Consider the following 16,167-nt stretch of genomic DNA (forward strand, 5'->3'; position numbering starts at 1 on the left):
TAAGGATGACTGTGAGTCTAGTAATGTCTTTTTTACTCAGTAATAGTAGTTACCTGGTTTTGTCCTCGTCTGGGTTCCTCCATAGGCTTTTTGTGTTTTTTTCCCTTCTCTTCACCACTCCAGAGGGATATACATATGTATGTGCATTTTTTTGTCAATGTACATAGCTCTAGAGCCGTCGACTTTAAGGGTTTGGCATTATCTAGTCTTACTGTAGGTTGCTCCCTACCTTGTTTTGCCAAGCAGTTTGCTATTTCGTTATGGATTTTATAAATTCCAATACAGTTCTGGATTTCACTGTCTTGGTTGTTATAGCCTTAATGGCTGCTTTGCTGTCCGTTAGGATGTTCGCAGTCGTAGGCTTTGTGTGAGTGTCAAACCAGTTCAGACACTCTGTTATCCGCCTGAAAGATCGTATTATGATCCGACTGTAGCAGGCAACATGTTCTTTGGACTTTTTGTTCTTTGCATTTTTTGTCCATAGCTGTCCACAATACCACAGACGCGTATGTTAGGATCGGTCTAATTACGCTTCTGTATAGCCAGTGTGTCATCCTAGGATTAAACCCCCATTTTAAGCCTATTGCCCTTCTACAAGTTGACCAGCATCTTAGGGCTTTGTTTGCCCTTCCCTGAATATGGCCTTTCCATTTCAGTTTCCTATCTAGGATTACTCCTAGGTATTTAACTGTACGAGAGATATGTATTGTCTTATTTAGGGAGGCTGGTTCCTAGAGCAGGTCCCATATCATTGAGCTAAATAGGAATCGGGGTGCACTCATTGATATGAGAGAAGTCTCCCTTGTCCCGTATGGGATATTGTGGAACAGTGTTTGTTTATTTGGTTCCTCGAAGTTCCCCACTTTCGTTCTCCTAGTAAATATACATAGTTCTGTTTTTCCGGGTTAACGTTGAGACCTCTCGGTCTAGCCCAGTTGTATGCAGTTTTGAGAGCCTTTTATGCTCTCCTACAAAGTAGATTAGGTTTCTTCTCTCTTAGAAGTATTATAACGTCGTCTGCTTAGCAGACTGGGTCGAATCCTTCTTCAGTTAAGGTCCTTAAGAGACTATATATATATATATATATATATATGTATATATATATATATATATATATATATATATATATATATATATAATCGTCACAGAATTCTTATCAAGCCGAATTGTTTTAATTTCACATATTGTTTCTTATATAGGTCAGGTTTTTATAGCCCCTTCATACTTACAATGTTCAAAGCTCCAAGGATTTCCCCACGGAGAACGATGTCAGTCGAACTTTACTTTGGTTTTATTGAGTTTTCTTTTCAATGTGATAATTTCAGGATTTCTATGCAAGTTTTGTACTTGAGTATTATATTAGAACAAATGTTCTCTGAAGGAATATCTTATGACAAAGCCAACATATAGGAAAAAATTGTACACAAGCTTCTACATATATTATTAATTTTGAATGATACATATTAAAAATTACCCTCACAGTCGACTCCGGAGTCGTGAAAAACGTCGACTCCAGAGTCGGTAGTGCATAACTTGCTTAGATTAGCTACAGGAGTATATGCGAATTTTAAGCGGGTGTTGAAGGTCCCCACCAGCTTGGACGCAATAAAGTCCACTTCTCTCTGTAGTTATTTTTAATTAGTTTGTCGATTTGTTGAAAAAGATTGGAAGAATAAGTAACGCATATTTTACCGATAATATCAATTAGTCAATCTGGGAACTCTTTTAATATACCCAGCAAAAAGTTTGCCTCCAAAGATGAAGTTAAATCATATGTACAAGTGATTTGGAAGTGCATCAAATTATACATTTTCACTCATGATTTTACAAGAGCGTGACAACTGAATGGTGCACTCCATTAGCACTGCATTTTAACTAATCCTTTGGCACTGCATTTTAACTATCACTTTTGCATCCAAAGCAAATGGTTTCGTGTAGTTCCTATTATTAATTGCACATCTTGTTAAATTATTGGAAAAAAATATTTGACATTCGGAAACTACACTAAGGATTGTTGGGTAATTGTTCCTTACCATACATCAGGTAGGCAGATTTCTGTATTTGTCATTACAACGGGATAGGGCGAGAAGGGATCAATTAAGCTGTTTTTTTTTTCGCCACAAATAAGCCATCATAATTTTCCCACACTTTGAATGCAAAATGCGATTGGCTGACTATACACGCTCATAGGCATGATCAACGCAACACACTCGCATTTATGTGTCTACATCATCTAAATACCGACGTAAATATACATTCTTGCATACGTACGAGCGATCACTTGTGTGGTCATATTAACTTCACTTTATTGGTATTTATCAAATTATTAAAATAGGTACAATTTTCTTTGTTCACAGTAAGCATTTGCATACTGACGTCTCGTATTTCATTTCGTCCTCGAAGAAGCTAAAGAATTTTGTAAATTTTTGCGTTTTCTCCAAGAAGTTCTTCTCATCGATAAAATTATCAAACCATTTTATAAGATGTTGTTCCCTCTCCTCTTCCGCTTTGCTGAGACTGCTTTCATAGTTTAGGAATTCCTTTGCAAATCGATCGTAAAACTCCAAGGTGTAGTGTTCATAGACATCGAGGGGATCTAGAGTGTTGCGTTGCAGTATTTTTTTGAATTTGGTGTCTTCTGTAGTAAATAGGAGTTCTCTTGTTTTGCCGATAGTTTCGATTAGGTGTTCAGCCTTTGCACAATTCTGATCATCCCGGGAGTACACCTTAAAAGCTTCTAAGAAACTTTCAATAGATTCCTTATAGAGATCGTACATGGGTGAATACTCTCCACTCTCGCCGTCGATTAGGTCTTCGAGATCGCGCAGTATGTTCAAATGCCACGGCTCCTGCAACATCATAAATAATCGAAGGGACTGTTTGTGTTTGGGCAGAACAAACTGCAGCAGCTGGTTACGCCTGGGGGGTTCCCGGGCAGCTGAAGAGGTCTGAAATCGACGAATCAATCAATCAATAAATCAATCAATTAATTAAGGTATTTGGTGGAACCCACCTCTATCATCAGAACAATGGCGAATATAATTTTGAAAATATCCATCGTTTTGCGGTAGTCGTTGTCTTCTGTTGTTGATATTATATTTTTTTTCACTTTGTCTATACTTTCGCGTTTAGTGTATACCTTCGTACTGTTTCGATGATTATGAGATGTTCTCCTGCTTTTCTTTGTCATAGCCGTGCGCACTGTTACTGCTCGGGCTGCGAGTGCAGAGAGGTTTTCTCGTTCATATACATATGTTGTGGCTGGCTGTTCATGCTGCTTTCGTTCGACTTGGGCAGGGAGGTTTCGTTGTTCGATTTGTTGAAAACACGTCTTCTTCGCTGTTGAGAGAATAATGTTGTATCTTATCATTGGAAAAGATCATTGAGCCAGAGCCATTAATGCTTTGTTTATTGGCTTTGTATTGCATCTGAATGGATGCTTTCATAGTCAACCATCCATCCCATACATTTGTGCCTAATGGTTGTCCGGGGGGTTGGAAGAGTCTATGGGGTCCAGAACGTAATAGTTTATAATATTTTGCGAATCGTGAGGAGGTCCGTCTAATGATGATGGAAGCACTTTTTGTAAACTGTAAATTGGAAGTACTAAAGCAACGCGCTCTCCTTAGACGGCTTGACGTTTGGTTATTGGAAAATTTCCTTATGACATTTGCAAATAATTTTGCATCGCTAAAATCGACTTTTACGAACAGCGATTATCACGAAAAAAATGCCACAAGCTACTCACAATGACGTTCGTATTCTACTGATTAACGAAGAGAAACAAAAAACTCGAGCACATATCAATTGGTGGCCAATGAAATAAAATTCTGATGGGGTACTTCCATCGAGTGGTGGAATTCAAACATGGGCATCTGATAACCTTTTGGCTTTGAGTTTTTCACAGCGAAATTTACACGAATCCGACTAAGCAAAACCCTAGAATTTGTTGTGAAAAATATTCAGTCAGCGACAAGAAGCCAATTCAGAAAAATGCTTCATACAAAGTTCAAATGTATTTTCTTGACATTCATTCTAATTGGGGTAAGAATAAATATGTATATTTATGTGTGTATGGGCACGCTTTATAAATACAATACCAATGATTGCAGTTGGGCTATGTGAAGTCGTTGGAGTGGGATAACAATGAATTAAACCCCAATGAAGTTATCGCCCTGAATGCTTCTAACGACATCGGCAGTGCTAAACAAAATGAAAATGTTGACCAGTTGACCCCGAAAGATCAACTTTTATATTTCACATTGATTGCCTTTCGTGATATCTCGCAAAACTATGTGGATCGGGCAGCCAACATAAGCCAAGATATAATCAAAGATGAAGATCTCAAGCGCAACGATAGTCCCATTATAAAGGAATTCCGCAAAAATATCACAGACTTCTTGCAGCAATACGAAAAATACGAAGAATTGGACGAACTATTCAATTTGGTGGATTTATATTCGAATACTACATCGCAGTATTTTGAAATGGACACAGCCAAAGCAACTGTTGATATGTTGAGTATTGAAAGTAAATTGAAGAAATACGGCTCAGATGATTTGGACAGGGAATTTGAGAAGCAGTTTCTTTTGTTTGTTGATCGTTTCTATGCTGAAATGCAGGGGTACAAAGAAAAATTGAGTCAAGATGAGATGAAAAAGGAGGCGGCGCCTATGTTTGAGTGGCTTGAAGAGTTCAAACCGATACAAAATATCGAAGAGAAAATTTTATCATTTGAAAAGTTTTTTCGTTTTTATGAGGATTAACAATAAATAACAAATGTATGGTGAAAACCCTTGAACATTTAGAAAATTGCGACTACTAAAGGTAAGGCCACATTAGGCAAATATTGTGCTCCAGCGACGGGCAGTGTGAGCATAAATTTCAATGCATTATTTACGCTCACTAGCTCTCAGTAAGCACACACTGCCGAAGCAAATATTTGCCTAATGTGACCTTACCTTAATATAAAAATGCACATTATTTGTGCTGTTGTTTACAGCGAATTGCCGAAATGTATAGAGGACTATCTAAGAGTCAAAGTTGTTTTATTTCTTATTTAGAAATACGTAAAATGTGTTACTATAAGGATTGTTAAGTAATAAAATTGCTACCATCATAATTTTCTAAAAAAATCGAGACATTTATTTAATATATTTTTTTACCACTACGTAATTCTACAATAGACCGCGAAAGTCTAATACACATCTTCTAAAATCTTTATAATACAGTGTAATAATAAGTATAGGATTACATATGAGGATTTCTGAGTGAAATCGGAGACCTTTTCAAAATGAGGTGTTTGATGCTGCTCATCAGCAAAGGATTTTAGCACATTTTTTGTCTAAAGGTCCTAGAGATATCGCGTCTTGAAAAAGTCGAATTCTTTAAAAAACTATATGCAAAGAAATACTCATAACATTAAAAAATCACTTTGGCAGTTTTGTTGTGATGTGTGTTTACTTTTCATTTTTAAAGTAAAACCCACAGATTTGTTGTTTTCAAATTTTAAAACCAACAAGTTCTTAAAGTGGGATAGTTAAAATTGATTTACTTTAGGGAAGGGCAGAGAATACTAGCTTCGTCCAACGCCACTTTGACTCATCAGTTCTCTTAGTTCTTTGCATTGAAGCAAAGAACTCTTCCCCAATTTTATGTCGACTAGAGCTCAAGAATAAAAGTGACCGACGAATTCGTTTAAATGCGAATTCAACAGAAACTAACTAACAAATTAACTACTCAATTTTAACTACCTCACTTTAAAAATTTGTTGTTTTTAAAATTTGAAAACAACAAATCTGTGATTAAGCAGGGTTTTACTTAAAAAAAAACTTTAAAAAATCTTTTTTATTTTTATCATCTATCTAATAAAAATAGAAAAATTGCAAAGATTTCGTGATTTAAATTAATATTTTATCAAAAGAACCCTTCGATTTTCTTGAATTTTTTTTTTTTGGTAAAATAACATATTTTGCACAGTATATAGGAAAAACATTATTAACGAATTAAAAAAATAGTAAAAATAATTATCCGAATACCAAATATGACTTACAAGTTTTGTAATTAATCGTAGTTTAATACAAACAAATTTCAAGAAAATCGAAGAGTACAATCATTGATAAATAAATAAAAATATTAAATAGCGAAAATTGCATCCAAGCCCACTGTGCAAAATTTGTTTTGTTTGAAGTTGTGAGTATTTCTTTGCATATAGTTTTTACATAATTCGAATTTTTCAAGGCGCGTTATATCTGTAAACTTTAGTCAAAAATCTAAAAATATTCTAAAATGGTTTGCTGATGAGCAGCATCGCCATAGCAAAAAATAAAGGAAATCAAAAACCTTATTTTGAAAAAGTATCCGATTTCACTCAGAAATCCCCATATTTATTTTCATTTCTAGAGCAACATTAACGATACAGTTCCGCATTGGTTGTAGGGAATTATAAAAAATGTTTTGTTCGTGAAATATATATACTTTTATATAGTTTCTGCAACCCCATCCGTGATACGGTAAAAACACAATATTTTAAAAAATGTAAAATAAGTTTTCTTTTTATTGATAAGCAAATAATAAGCAATAAAACATGTACATGTAGGCTCTACTCTCCAATCTGTGTAGATGAACGATAGTTACTTATGCATAATTATGCTTCTATATATACTTGTATTTGAAATATAATATAAAAGATTACTGAATTAAAACGAAACACTTTTTCTGGCAGTTGTTTACTTTAAAAGTCGGTCTTTTTATTGACGATATGAAGTCTAACAAATTTGGACCCATGCCGATGTCATGTTATTTATGCCACTTTCGTTTAGGTTTTCATATTCTTCTTTCAGCTTGGCATCGTCAAAACTATTCATCCAGATTTCAGCTTGGTTTTGTAAATCCAGTAAACCATTTTCACGTAATAGTCTTAGAACTTCTTTAGCCTGGGGTGAAATTTCGTCTTCCTCCTCTGCGTACGGCATCATTACATCCATAAACGATACCATCAATTCAATGCTCTTTTTGACACACATGCCAGAATTCTCCCTATAGTCATCTAATCGACGTAAATAATTCTCCAGTTCACCTCTGTAGTCATTGTAGTCATCAGTATCGGGCATTGCCTCAATTACCGCATTGATCATAGGGCCACTAGCATTAACCACATTTTTTGCAAATTGAAATAGCCCCTGCACGTTCTGTTCTATATAAGTACTGCGCTTTAAACGTAAATTATAGGCGTCGATGCAGACCTTAAAGAAACAGATGTAGATTTTAATTGGTTATGCTTTTTTTTTAAACAAAAATCAAACAATAAACCTGCATTATTACGACGACACCAAAAATTGTCAGTACCGTCCTCATGACACTTCCGATATTTACCAGCTGATATTACAAAAAGCACTGAAAAATGTTTCGTGTGGCGCTTTACTTTTGTCTGTATTTGAAGAGATTCTTTTCCATTCAAATACAATTCAAAAGTTTCTTGTTGTGTTCTCTTGTGAGAGGTATAATCAATTAAACGTTAACTATTGACGATTTTGTAGCATATCATTATCTACAGGGACGTAGTACAGTGGGAATACGTAAATGGCAAAGACCTTAATTCCATATGTCGTCGATACTTACTTAGCTGGCTTTTTACAGAACATTTGTTCCATAAGCCGAACTGAGAAATGATCTCCAATCCTCTCTGTTTGCTGCTGTATTTTCCTAATCTGGGATATGTAGCTTTCTGATGTCTCGTTTCACTTTTTCATTCCAACGAAGCTTTGGCCTTCCCGATCTGTGTGAACGACCATGCGGCACGTATTTATACGCCTTTTTAGTGGGTTCATCATCACTCATTCTTATGACATGCCCTAGCCATCACAATTGTTGTATCTCGATTCGTTCAACTATATTGATGTCGTTACATAGTTGATTCAGCTTGTTGTTCATACGACGTCGATATTCGCCGTTAACGCAGATTAGCCCATAGATCTTTCGAAGAATTTTTCTCTCGAACACACCAAGCACTGCCTTATCTGCTTGCGCAAGTACCCATGCTTCGGAACCATACATAACCACGGGCAGTATCAGTGGTTTTTAAAGAGTTACTTTTCTTTGACGAGATGTGGCTATATTCCTAAACTGCTTACTTAGCCCAAAGTACCCAAAGTCAGTTGGCCAACACTATTCTTCTTCGTATTTCACAACTAATGTTGTTTGTTGTGTTTATGGCGGTGGCGAGGTAGACGAAGTCCTTTACTACCTCAAAATTGTAGGTACCAACATTCACAGATGGTGCGAGATCTGTGGACGTCATCAACTTGGTTTTATCGCCGTTTACTGCCAGACCGACTTTAGCAGATTCCCTTTCGACTTTTGCAAAGGTGTCAGTTACTTTCTTTACCGATCGACCCATGATGGCAATGTCGTCGGCATAAGCAAGTACCATATCGATGCCTTACTTCCTCAACCTCGTATCTTAAAAAATACAACTTTTCAGGAGAGGCAAAAAACGGATTATCTTTTGATACATCCGTGTTTGGGTAAAAGTGTAAAAGGCAATTATTAGGGAATTAAATACATCTATTGATATAAGTAGGAACAATATGCTAATCTGTTTTAATTTAGGCATGAAACGCATTTTTTGAGATACGAGTTTGAGACAGTAAATCAAATCTAATGTTTGTGGCCTCATTGCAACAAAAGTGTATGTGATAGCGACAAACACCGAAACATGTATCTCCTCTTTTTTAGTCTTCTATCAAGCTGCATTGTGAGAATATGGTTATTTTGTTCGTGGTACCTCAAATATACACACAATCAGTGACGTTGATAATAAATGCCATTATTCCACTTTTACTTACCACAACAAAGACTGTCTGCTTTTATGGTAACTATTGCATAGGCATTGGGAACCACGGTGGTGCAGTGGTATGCACGTCCGCTTTGCACTCAGATTGTCTGCGGTTCAATCCCTGACCAGAACATCAAAATTTTCGGCGGTGGCAAATCCCCTCAGTGAAATGTCGGCTTACATTTCCTCAGTATTTCAACTTCACTAAAAAGTGGTGTCGTAAGACACACTGTTTCGGCTCGGCGATATGAAGTAAGTCCCACATTATTGAGCCAATATTAAATGCACTCATTAATAGGAGAGAAGCCCCCCTTATCCCCTCGGGGGTATTGTGGAACATATTTTTGTATGTATTCCACTTTTATCGGTTCACTCAATGCCAAATAGTAGTTCATTTAGTACTTTTCGTATATATTTGCATCTACATATTTCCAAATCACCTCCTTACATAAACAATATATCTCAACCAATATTAGCATAACAATTTTGAAGATTTTAACTTTATTCGTTTACAAAATACCAAATTGTACTCTTGTAATAAATTTTAGTAATTGTCGTAAACTTATTGTTTCAATTTCCAAAAACCTTTTAATACAACTATTTGGCACTCCGTCCGTGTCCTAATTTCCCGCTCAGAATTCTAGCTCCACTCGTTCGCGTAATACGAAAGGTACACTTTTTTGTGCATTTTAGTACTTTTTTCTCACAAACACACCTACTCTTCAAAAGGAACCCTCACTGACAATTTGAAGATTCTAGATTTAGCCGCTTCGCCTCTACGTTGATTACAAATAAGTCAAAAAAGGTACATTTAACTCATTTTCGTAACCCTTCTACTACGAATTTTCAAAAACCCAGCCAAATCGACCAACTACGCCCCAAGACTAACCCTCACCCAAAATTTCAAGATCCTAGCTTCCGCCGTTTCACCTGGGCATTGATTGTCAGTCGAGCATTATTGCTCAGGTATTAAGATACTAGTTTGAGGCAGTTATGAAAATAGGAGTGAATGAGATACGAGAATATATTTTATTAATATTTAGAGAACCGCGACAATATATTGAGATAATAAGTGGTTGCGGCAATAAAACACATAGAAATCGTTTGATACAAAAAAGTCAAAATCGCATTTTTTAAGATACGAGGTTGAGGAAGTAAGGCATCGATATGGCTGTTTGTGTATATTGTTCCAGGATGTTGTTGTTGTCGATATTTACAAAAAATGCTAATAAAATAATTATAAAGATGGTATGTTGACTTTTAGATAACCTACCCTAACTCATCTCTACGTACATATTTATATACATAATGGGCGAAGAGTCCACAAGAACAAAAATATGATAAGAAATAAATTTGTATTTTCGTACATCATTTGCCCAATTATCAAAATCAATTTTCGAACTATGTCAGATAATGCCATTGTCAGATAATGCAAAGTTTAAGACATGCGATGAAAATCATATTAAGAACTTCTTAAGCAAAGAATGCATACAAAACTTTTACTATTTTTATGTTTTCCGAGGATATTTTTTATTTTCGCATTCTGAAAGCCAAGAGGGTCATTATTTTCCTTACCCATTTGTACTTATTTTATTCGATTCCCAGCATCCCTTAAATAATTTCTGAACTCACCCCAACATTGATCTTCGTTCACACAACACCATGGTACACAATTTAGAACTATCAAGTTCATTTCTCCGTGCGTAGTTTTTTTCTTTTTTTCTCCCATCGGACGCTCATCAGATATGTCGAGTACCGCAAAAATAAAATATGCGGGGCGAACCAAAAAAAGAAAAATGGCAGCGTCTGATCGAGATTCGGCGGCAGCAAGCAGCGTCTGTACTCCAGTGGGGCGGCCGAAATATAGAAGGAAACTAAAAACCCATCAGAAGGCAAGGGGAGACCACTGATGTATAATCCCTTGAAAATCGTACAAAACATGAACAATACAACGCAAAACAAACGGCCCTCAGTCTCCGGCCAAAAGAGGGTGCTAAGAATCCCCGGAGGTAAAACTAAACAAAAACTTGTAATTGCAACTTGGAATGTGAGAAGTCTTTACGAAAGTGGAAAACTTAATAACGCAATAAGCGAGATGAACCGACTCCAAATTGATATCTTTACGAAAGTGGAAAACTTAATAACACAATAAGCGAGATGAACAGTTATTAAAGATGACAAAGAAACATGAAATAACAATAATACAAGGAGACCTTAATGCCAAGGTCGGAAACCAAGAAGTTGAAAAGATTACGGGAAAATATGGCCTAGGCGAACGAAATGATAGAGGAGATAGACTAGTGCAATTCTGTCAGGAATATTGTATGAAAGTGAGCAATACGTGTTTTTCCCTACATCCCAGACGGTTATACACCTGGAAATCCCCACAGGACAATGAAAACCAAATAGACTAAATCCTAATAAATAAAAGATATTTCTCCAGTGTTACAAAATGTTCGACATATCCAGGGGCAGATGTGCCATCGGACCACAACTTACTCGTCGCAAATATACGAATTAAACTTGCATCAAATCGGACAAAACTGCCTCAAAATAAACTGAATATAGAAAAACTTAAAGACGCTGCAATTAAAAACGAGCTACAAAACAATCCCAGCAAAATTTGACGGAAGGGGTTCTTTTCGATGACGTGATTTCATGTCATCTTTTGCATTGGTTCAAAGGAAGTCGTGAAAGATCCGATCTTTTCATTAGGATTTGAACCAATGCAAAGGAAGTCGTTAAAGATCCGATCTTTTCATCAGCATTTGTACCCATTCCATCGATCCAATAGAGATGATGTTTGTGTTTTTATTTACACACCTGTTTATTTTCATTTTGGTATGTTCAGTACTGCAAAAATCTAATTTTTACTATTTTTTCCGATAATATAAAGGAAAATTTGTTATCGTAGTAAAAATAAGTAGATTCTTGCAGTTTCTGGAACAGACCAAAGTTGTTAGAACTGTCGTCGTGATGTTGTCTTACATTTCCTGCATATCAAACAACTAAAACTTCTAAACAATTGGTATTATATGAAGTCCCAACCATCGAGCTAAAAATAGAATCGGACTGCACACATTGCTATTTTAAAAGTTCCCTTGTCTGTTCTAAATCTGACATAGAATGAAATCAATCAAATCTCGCTTCTTGGAATTTGAAAAAAAAAAGTCCGAAACGAAAAGGAACAAGAATCTGAAAATAAAGAAGAAACTACTTTTGGAAAGAAACAATTAAAAATAAATTAATTAAGCATAAATGGTATTTTCCATAAAAAGTCTCTCCTCCCCGTTCGTTACATTTTGTTCTTAGAGATCTCTAAAGCAAGCCGGGTTGTAGATCCCTACATATTTCCGTCACTAAACAAAAGAGTATAAATTACCAAAATGTTGTTATAAAAAAACAAAATTATAAAATAAAAGTAATTTACGAAATAAAAATACTTAAAGGAGTGCATTTGGTGTCCATGTTGAAATCTGAACTGGTGATGGGAAGATAATTGAAAAAACCTTTTGTAAGATGAAAGAATATCAGTTGCGGAGAACGGAGGAAGTAATCTTTTGCGTTGCAGCGGAGGTGATTACATTGCAATTTTGGATGTAAACTTTTGAAAAACTAAACTGATAAATTAATTGTAGCTATTTCATGAATTCGTTTGAATTAATAAAGAGTTTTGTTTTTCATGAAAACCATATTTCAATACAGCATTTCCATTTTCCAAACAAGACATGAACATTTCATGCCAAGGGGTTGGTGAAAATGACATGCCAAAGCATTGGTTAAAATGACATGTCAAAGCATGGGTGAAAATGACGTGTCAAAGCATTGGTGAAAATGACATGTCAAATCATTGGTGGAAATGACATGCCAAAGCATTGGTGGAAATGACATGCCAAAGCATTGGTGGAAATGACATGTCAACGCATTGGTTAAAATGACATGCTTAGGATCCAGAAAAGAACGTCATCTTTTGGGGTCCACGCTCATATAAAATTCATCGATGAAGATGCTAAAAAGATGACATGCTAGATCACTTGCACCCATGATTGAATGTCATCTTTGGCATCGAACATTTTGCTGGGATATTAATAGGCAATTACAACAGTTGAATGAAGAAAATATGCACACATTGTGGAACAAGGTGAAAGATGTTATAAACACGACTGCAAAGAACACTCTGGGAAAGAGAACATCATCAAGAACAGAAGAATGGATTACCGAAGAGATTCGAGAACTATGGAATGAGCGAAGCAAGTACAAAAATAAAAATTATGAAAAATAATGGGAGATAAACAGCAAAAACGATCCGAGACCCTATCAGCCAAAAATGCTCTATTATGCCAAATGCCAGGAAATTGAATTCATACAAAGTATACATGATGATTTCAACCTCCACAATAAACTAAAGGAATCCGTAGGTGTATATAGAAAGAAAATATCTAATCCAGTTTTAATTAACGATAACAATGAAGCTGTCTTTGACTTGGATGGAAAGAAGCAGATATGGGAGGAATACATTACCAATATTTTTACTGACGAACGATCACCTTATGGAGAGGTTTTGCAAATTCCAAGAAGGGGACACCTATAACACCGAACGAAGTAGAATGCGCTATAAAATCCTTGAAAGATAAAAAGGCTACAGGACCGGACGAAATCCCATCAGAATTGCTGAAGCTTATTGATTCCAATAACGTACAACTATTAATCAACCTTTTTTTCCACATATATAACACTGGAAACTATTCAGAAGAATGGCTCAAATCCACCTTCATCGCAATTCCCAAGATAAATAATGCAAAGAAATGCAGTGACTTCAGACTCATTAGCTTAATGAGTTATGCTTTGAAGATATTTCTAAAAATAATTTATAGCAGAATATATACTACATGTGAAGCACACATGGGAAATACCCAATTTGGGTTTAATGAAGGAATGGGCACAAGAGAAGCATTATACTGCATTCAAGTTGTAACACAGAAATCTATAGATGTCCAGAAGGATGTGTTCATGTGTTTTATTGACTATGAAAAGGCATTCGACACTGTCAAACATGACAAATTAATGGAAATCTTGAATACTATTGGAATGCCAGAAAACGAACTCCAGTGCATTAAAAGTCTTTATTGGAATCAGTCGGCACGAATTGACGTACGTGGAGAACCCACAAAAGAAATTACCATATTAAGGGGTGTTAGACAGGGATGACTTTTATCTCCCCTGTTATTCAACGTGTATTCAGAGAAAATATTCCAAGAAACACTCGAAGGAGAAAACATCGGAATCAGAATTCATGGGAAACTAATCAACAATATAAGGTATGCGGACGATGCTACGTTACTGGCAGGGAGAATATCCGGTCTACAAAAACTAGTAGAGAAACTGGCACGTGTAAGTGAGAAATATGGTCTTAAAATCAACATGAAGAAGACGAAGTACATGATCATTAGCAGAAAAAATCCCCATGCTGAGGTGAACTTAAAAGTACAAGGTACAGAAATGGAAAGAGTGAGAACCTTTAAATATCTTGGGATGTTAATAAACGACCAATGGGATCCCTCGAAAGAAATAAAAAGTCGAATAGAGATGGCGCAAAAAACGTATCTGGGACATGTATTAAGGAACAACAAAAACATAATTTTACAAGCAATTCTGAAGGGAAAAATTGAAGGAAGGCCAGCTAGAGAAAGGAAAGAAACATCCTGGCTCAAAAACATCATGGACTGGACAGGTTATACCAATGAAACTGATCTGCTGAATGCTGCAAGACACAGAGAGCTGACAACCATTATACAATAAGATAATAACTAAAATGCGATAAATATTAAAAAAAAAGATGAATTGTACGATCACTTATGTCCGGATAACGGATGAGTAAATAAAGAAGAAGAAGAAGTTAATTTCATACACATTTTTAAAATCTCCACCTTATATGAAGCCTACCAACATTGACCCTAACCTAATATTCCTGTAAACTGGTCATCGAATTGCGACAAACACGATTCAAGATAGGACCACAATTTGTTTTGTCCGTACATAATGGCCCGGTGAAAATTAATGTATTCTTTTATTGCCTTCATTCCTTTCATTGTCACATTGATGATCAAGAATGCGATTTCTGAACAATTCCTTCTAGAGCCTTTTCGTTGCTACCTATTAAAATGAATTGTAGTTCAGCATTTGTTATGACTTACAGAATCTAAACAAGGTGTATAAAAATGTGATTGGGTTTATAACTTGCATCTTACAGCAATAGAATTAAGTAGTATACTTTAATAGAATTAAATAATACTGAAATTACAACCAAAGCACTATGGACAGGTTTCTGAAGTAAAAAGTCAACTTTCCAAGTCATATTTTCAAATAAAATTGTAACGACGATTAAACACTGTTAACATAATTAGCTTTTTAAATTAAAACACTTGTAAAGGTATGTTAATGAAGATTGTGTAAAAACAAATAAAAAAGAATTTAAAAAAAAAGTTAGATGTGATAAAGAATTGTTGGTGAAGACATGTTGTGTATTTTGTGTGTGGTTTGTTATTTAGTTTATAAGTTTTTGGAGTAGAATTCTCGTAGAAGGTAATAGTGAGTAGTTCACGTGTACAAAAATATCTCCACGGGAACTTATAGAAAACTACTTAAAGATAGCGTGAAACATACAAATTAGGGTATTGTATTGTATATCAATACGTCTTATAATCTCTGAGATTTCGTGTTTTGTTAGAGCCGTTCTTTGGCATTCCCCGCCGCCTCTATTTTTCAGTAAAAAGACTACCATTCAGCGCAGTTCTATTTCGAAAATCATGACAGTCCTATCAAATTTTAAAGCAATCGGATACAAATTGTGACTTGCGAGAATTAAATATAAAATCGGATGAAACATACTCGTATCAGAGATCCGCAAAATGCATATAAAAGGCACACTCTCATGCTTTTTCCAAAAAGCGAATAGTGCAGTGCCTTGCCCATAAAAATATGAATGTGTCAAAAAAAGGTTCACCCCTAAAAAATATTTACTGCTTTAGTGCGTGCAGTGCTTGCTTTTACATTTGTATTCGCAAATGCAGTATGCAAAGTACTGCTTTCGAATTTATCAAATCAAATATATAAATATATTGTACCAAGGAAAACTATTTTTCTTCAAAATTATTGAAAACTGAATACTTTAAATATACATAAATATTTTATAAGTCAACAACTGAAAACGGGCGACAATCCTCAATAACCCATGCCGCCAAGAATTTTTCTTTATCTTTGTTGCTAGCGACGTTTAAAGGAGCATTTCGTTGTCGATCGTAGCATTTGTGGCGAACTATGTTTGATGTATG

The 16,167-nt window shown here is 35.5% G+C and overlaps 3 protein-coding genes and 1 long non-coding RNA gene across 4 annotated transcripts in view; 2 read left to right on the top strand and 2 right to left on the bottom strand.

Annotated features, from left to right (window-relative positions):
• Nucleotides 1–16,167, top strand: part of LOC141393501 (uncharacterized) — a 590,028-nt gene that overhangs the window by 10,679 nt on the left and 563,182 nt on the right. The gene's annotated exons all lie outside the window — the stretch shown is intronic.
• On the bottom strand, nucleotides 2,271–3,781 carry LOC141393488 (uncharacterized). The gene is made up of 2 exons (XM_073966501.1): nucleotides 3,014–3,781; nucleotides 2,271–2,948 (listed from the first exon to the last, which is right to left on the bottom strand). The coding sequence occupies exons 1-2, from the start codon at nucleotides 3,368–3,370 to the stop codon at nucleotides 2,352–2,354; spliced, it is 954 nt and encodes a 317-aa protein (XP_073822602.1). The 5' UTR covers nucleotides 3,371–3,781; the 3' UTR covers nucleotides 2,271–2,351.
• Nucleotides 3,898–4,801, top strand: LOC141393487 (uncharacterized). Its single transcript, XM_073966500.1, has 2 exons — nucleotides 3,898–4,044; nucleotides 4,113–4,801. The coding sequence occupies exons 1-2, from the start codon at nucleotides 3,994–3,996 to the stop codon at nucleotides 4,764–4,766; spliced, it is 705 nt and encodes a 234-aa protein (XP_073822601.1). The 5' UTR covers nucleotides 3,898–3,993; the 3' UTR covers nucleotides 4,767–4,801.
• LOC141393489 (uncharacterized) lies at nucleotides 6,628–7,416 on the bottom strand. Its single transcript, XM_073966502.1, has 2 exons — nucleotides 7,312–7,416; nucleotides 6,628–7,244 (listed from the first exon to the last, which is right to left on the bottom strand). The coding sequence occupies exons 1-2, from the start codon at nucleotides 7,354–7,356 to the stop codon at nucleotides 6,768–6,770; spliced, it is 522 nt and encodes a 173-aa protein (XP_073822603.1). The 5' UTR covers nucleotides 7,357–7,416; the 3' UTR covers nucleotides 6,628–6,767.

This window comes from Musca autumnalis, unplaced genomic scaffold (genome assembly GCF_047663935.1).
Source record: "Musca autumnalis isolate F117 unplaced genomic scaffold, ASM4766393v1 scaffold_2, whole genome shotgun sequence".
Classification (NCBI taxonomy): Eukaryota; Metazoa; Arthropoda; class Insecta; order Diptera; family Muscidae; genus Musca; species Musca autumnalis.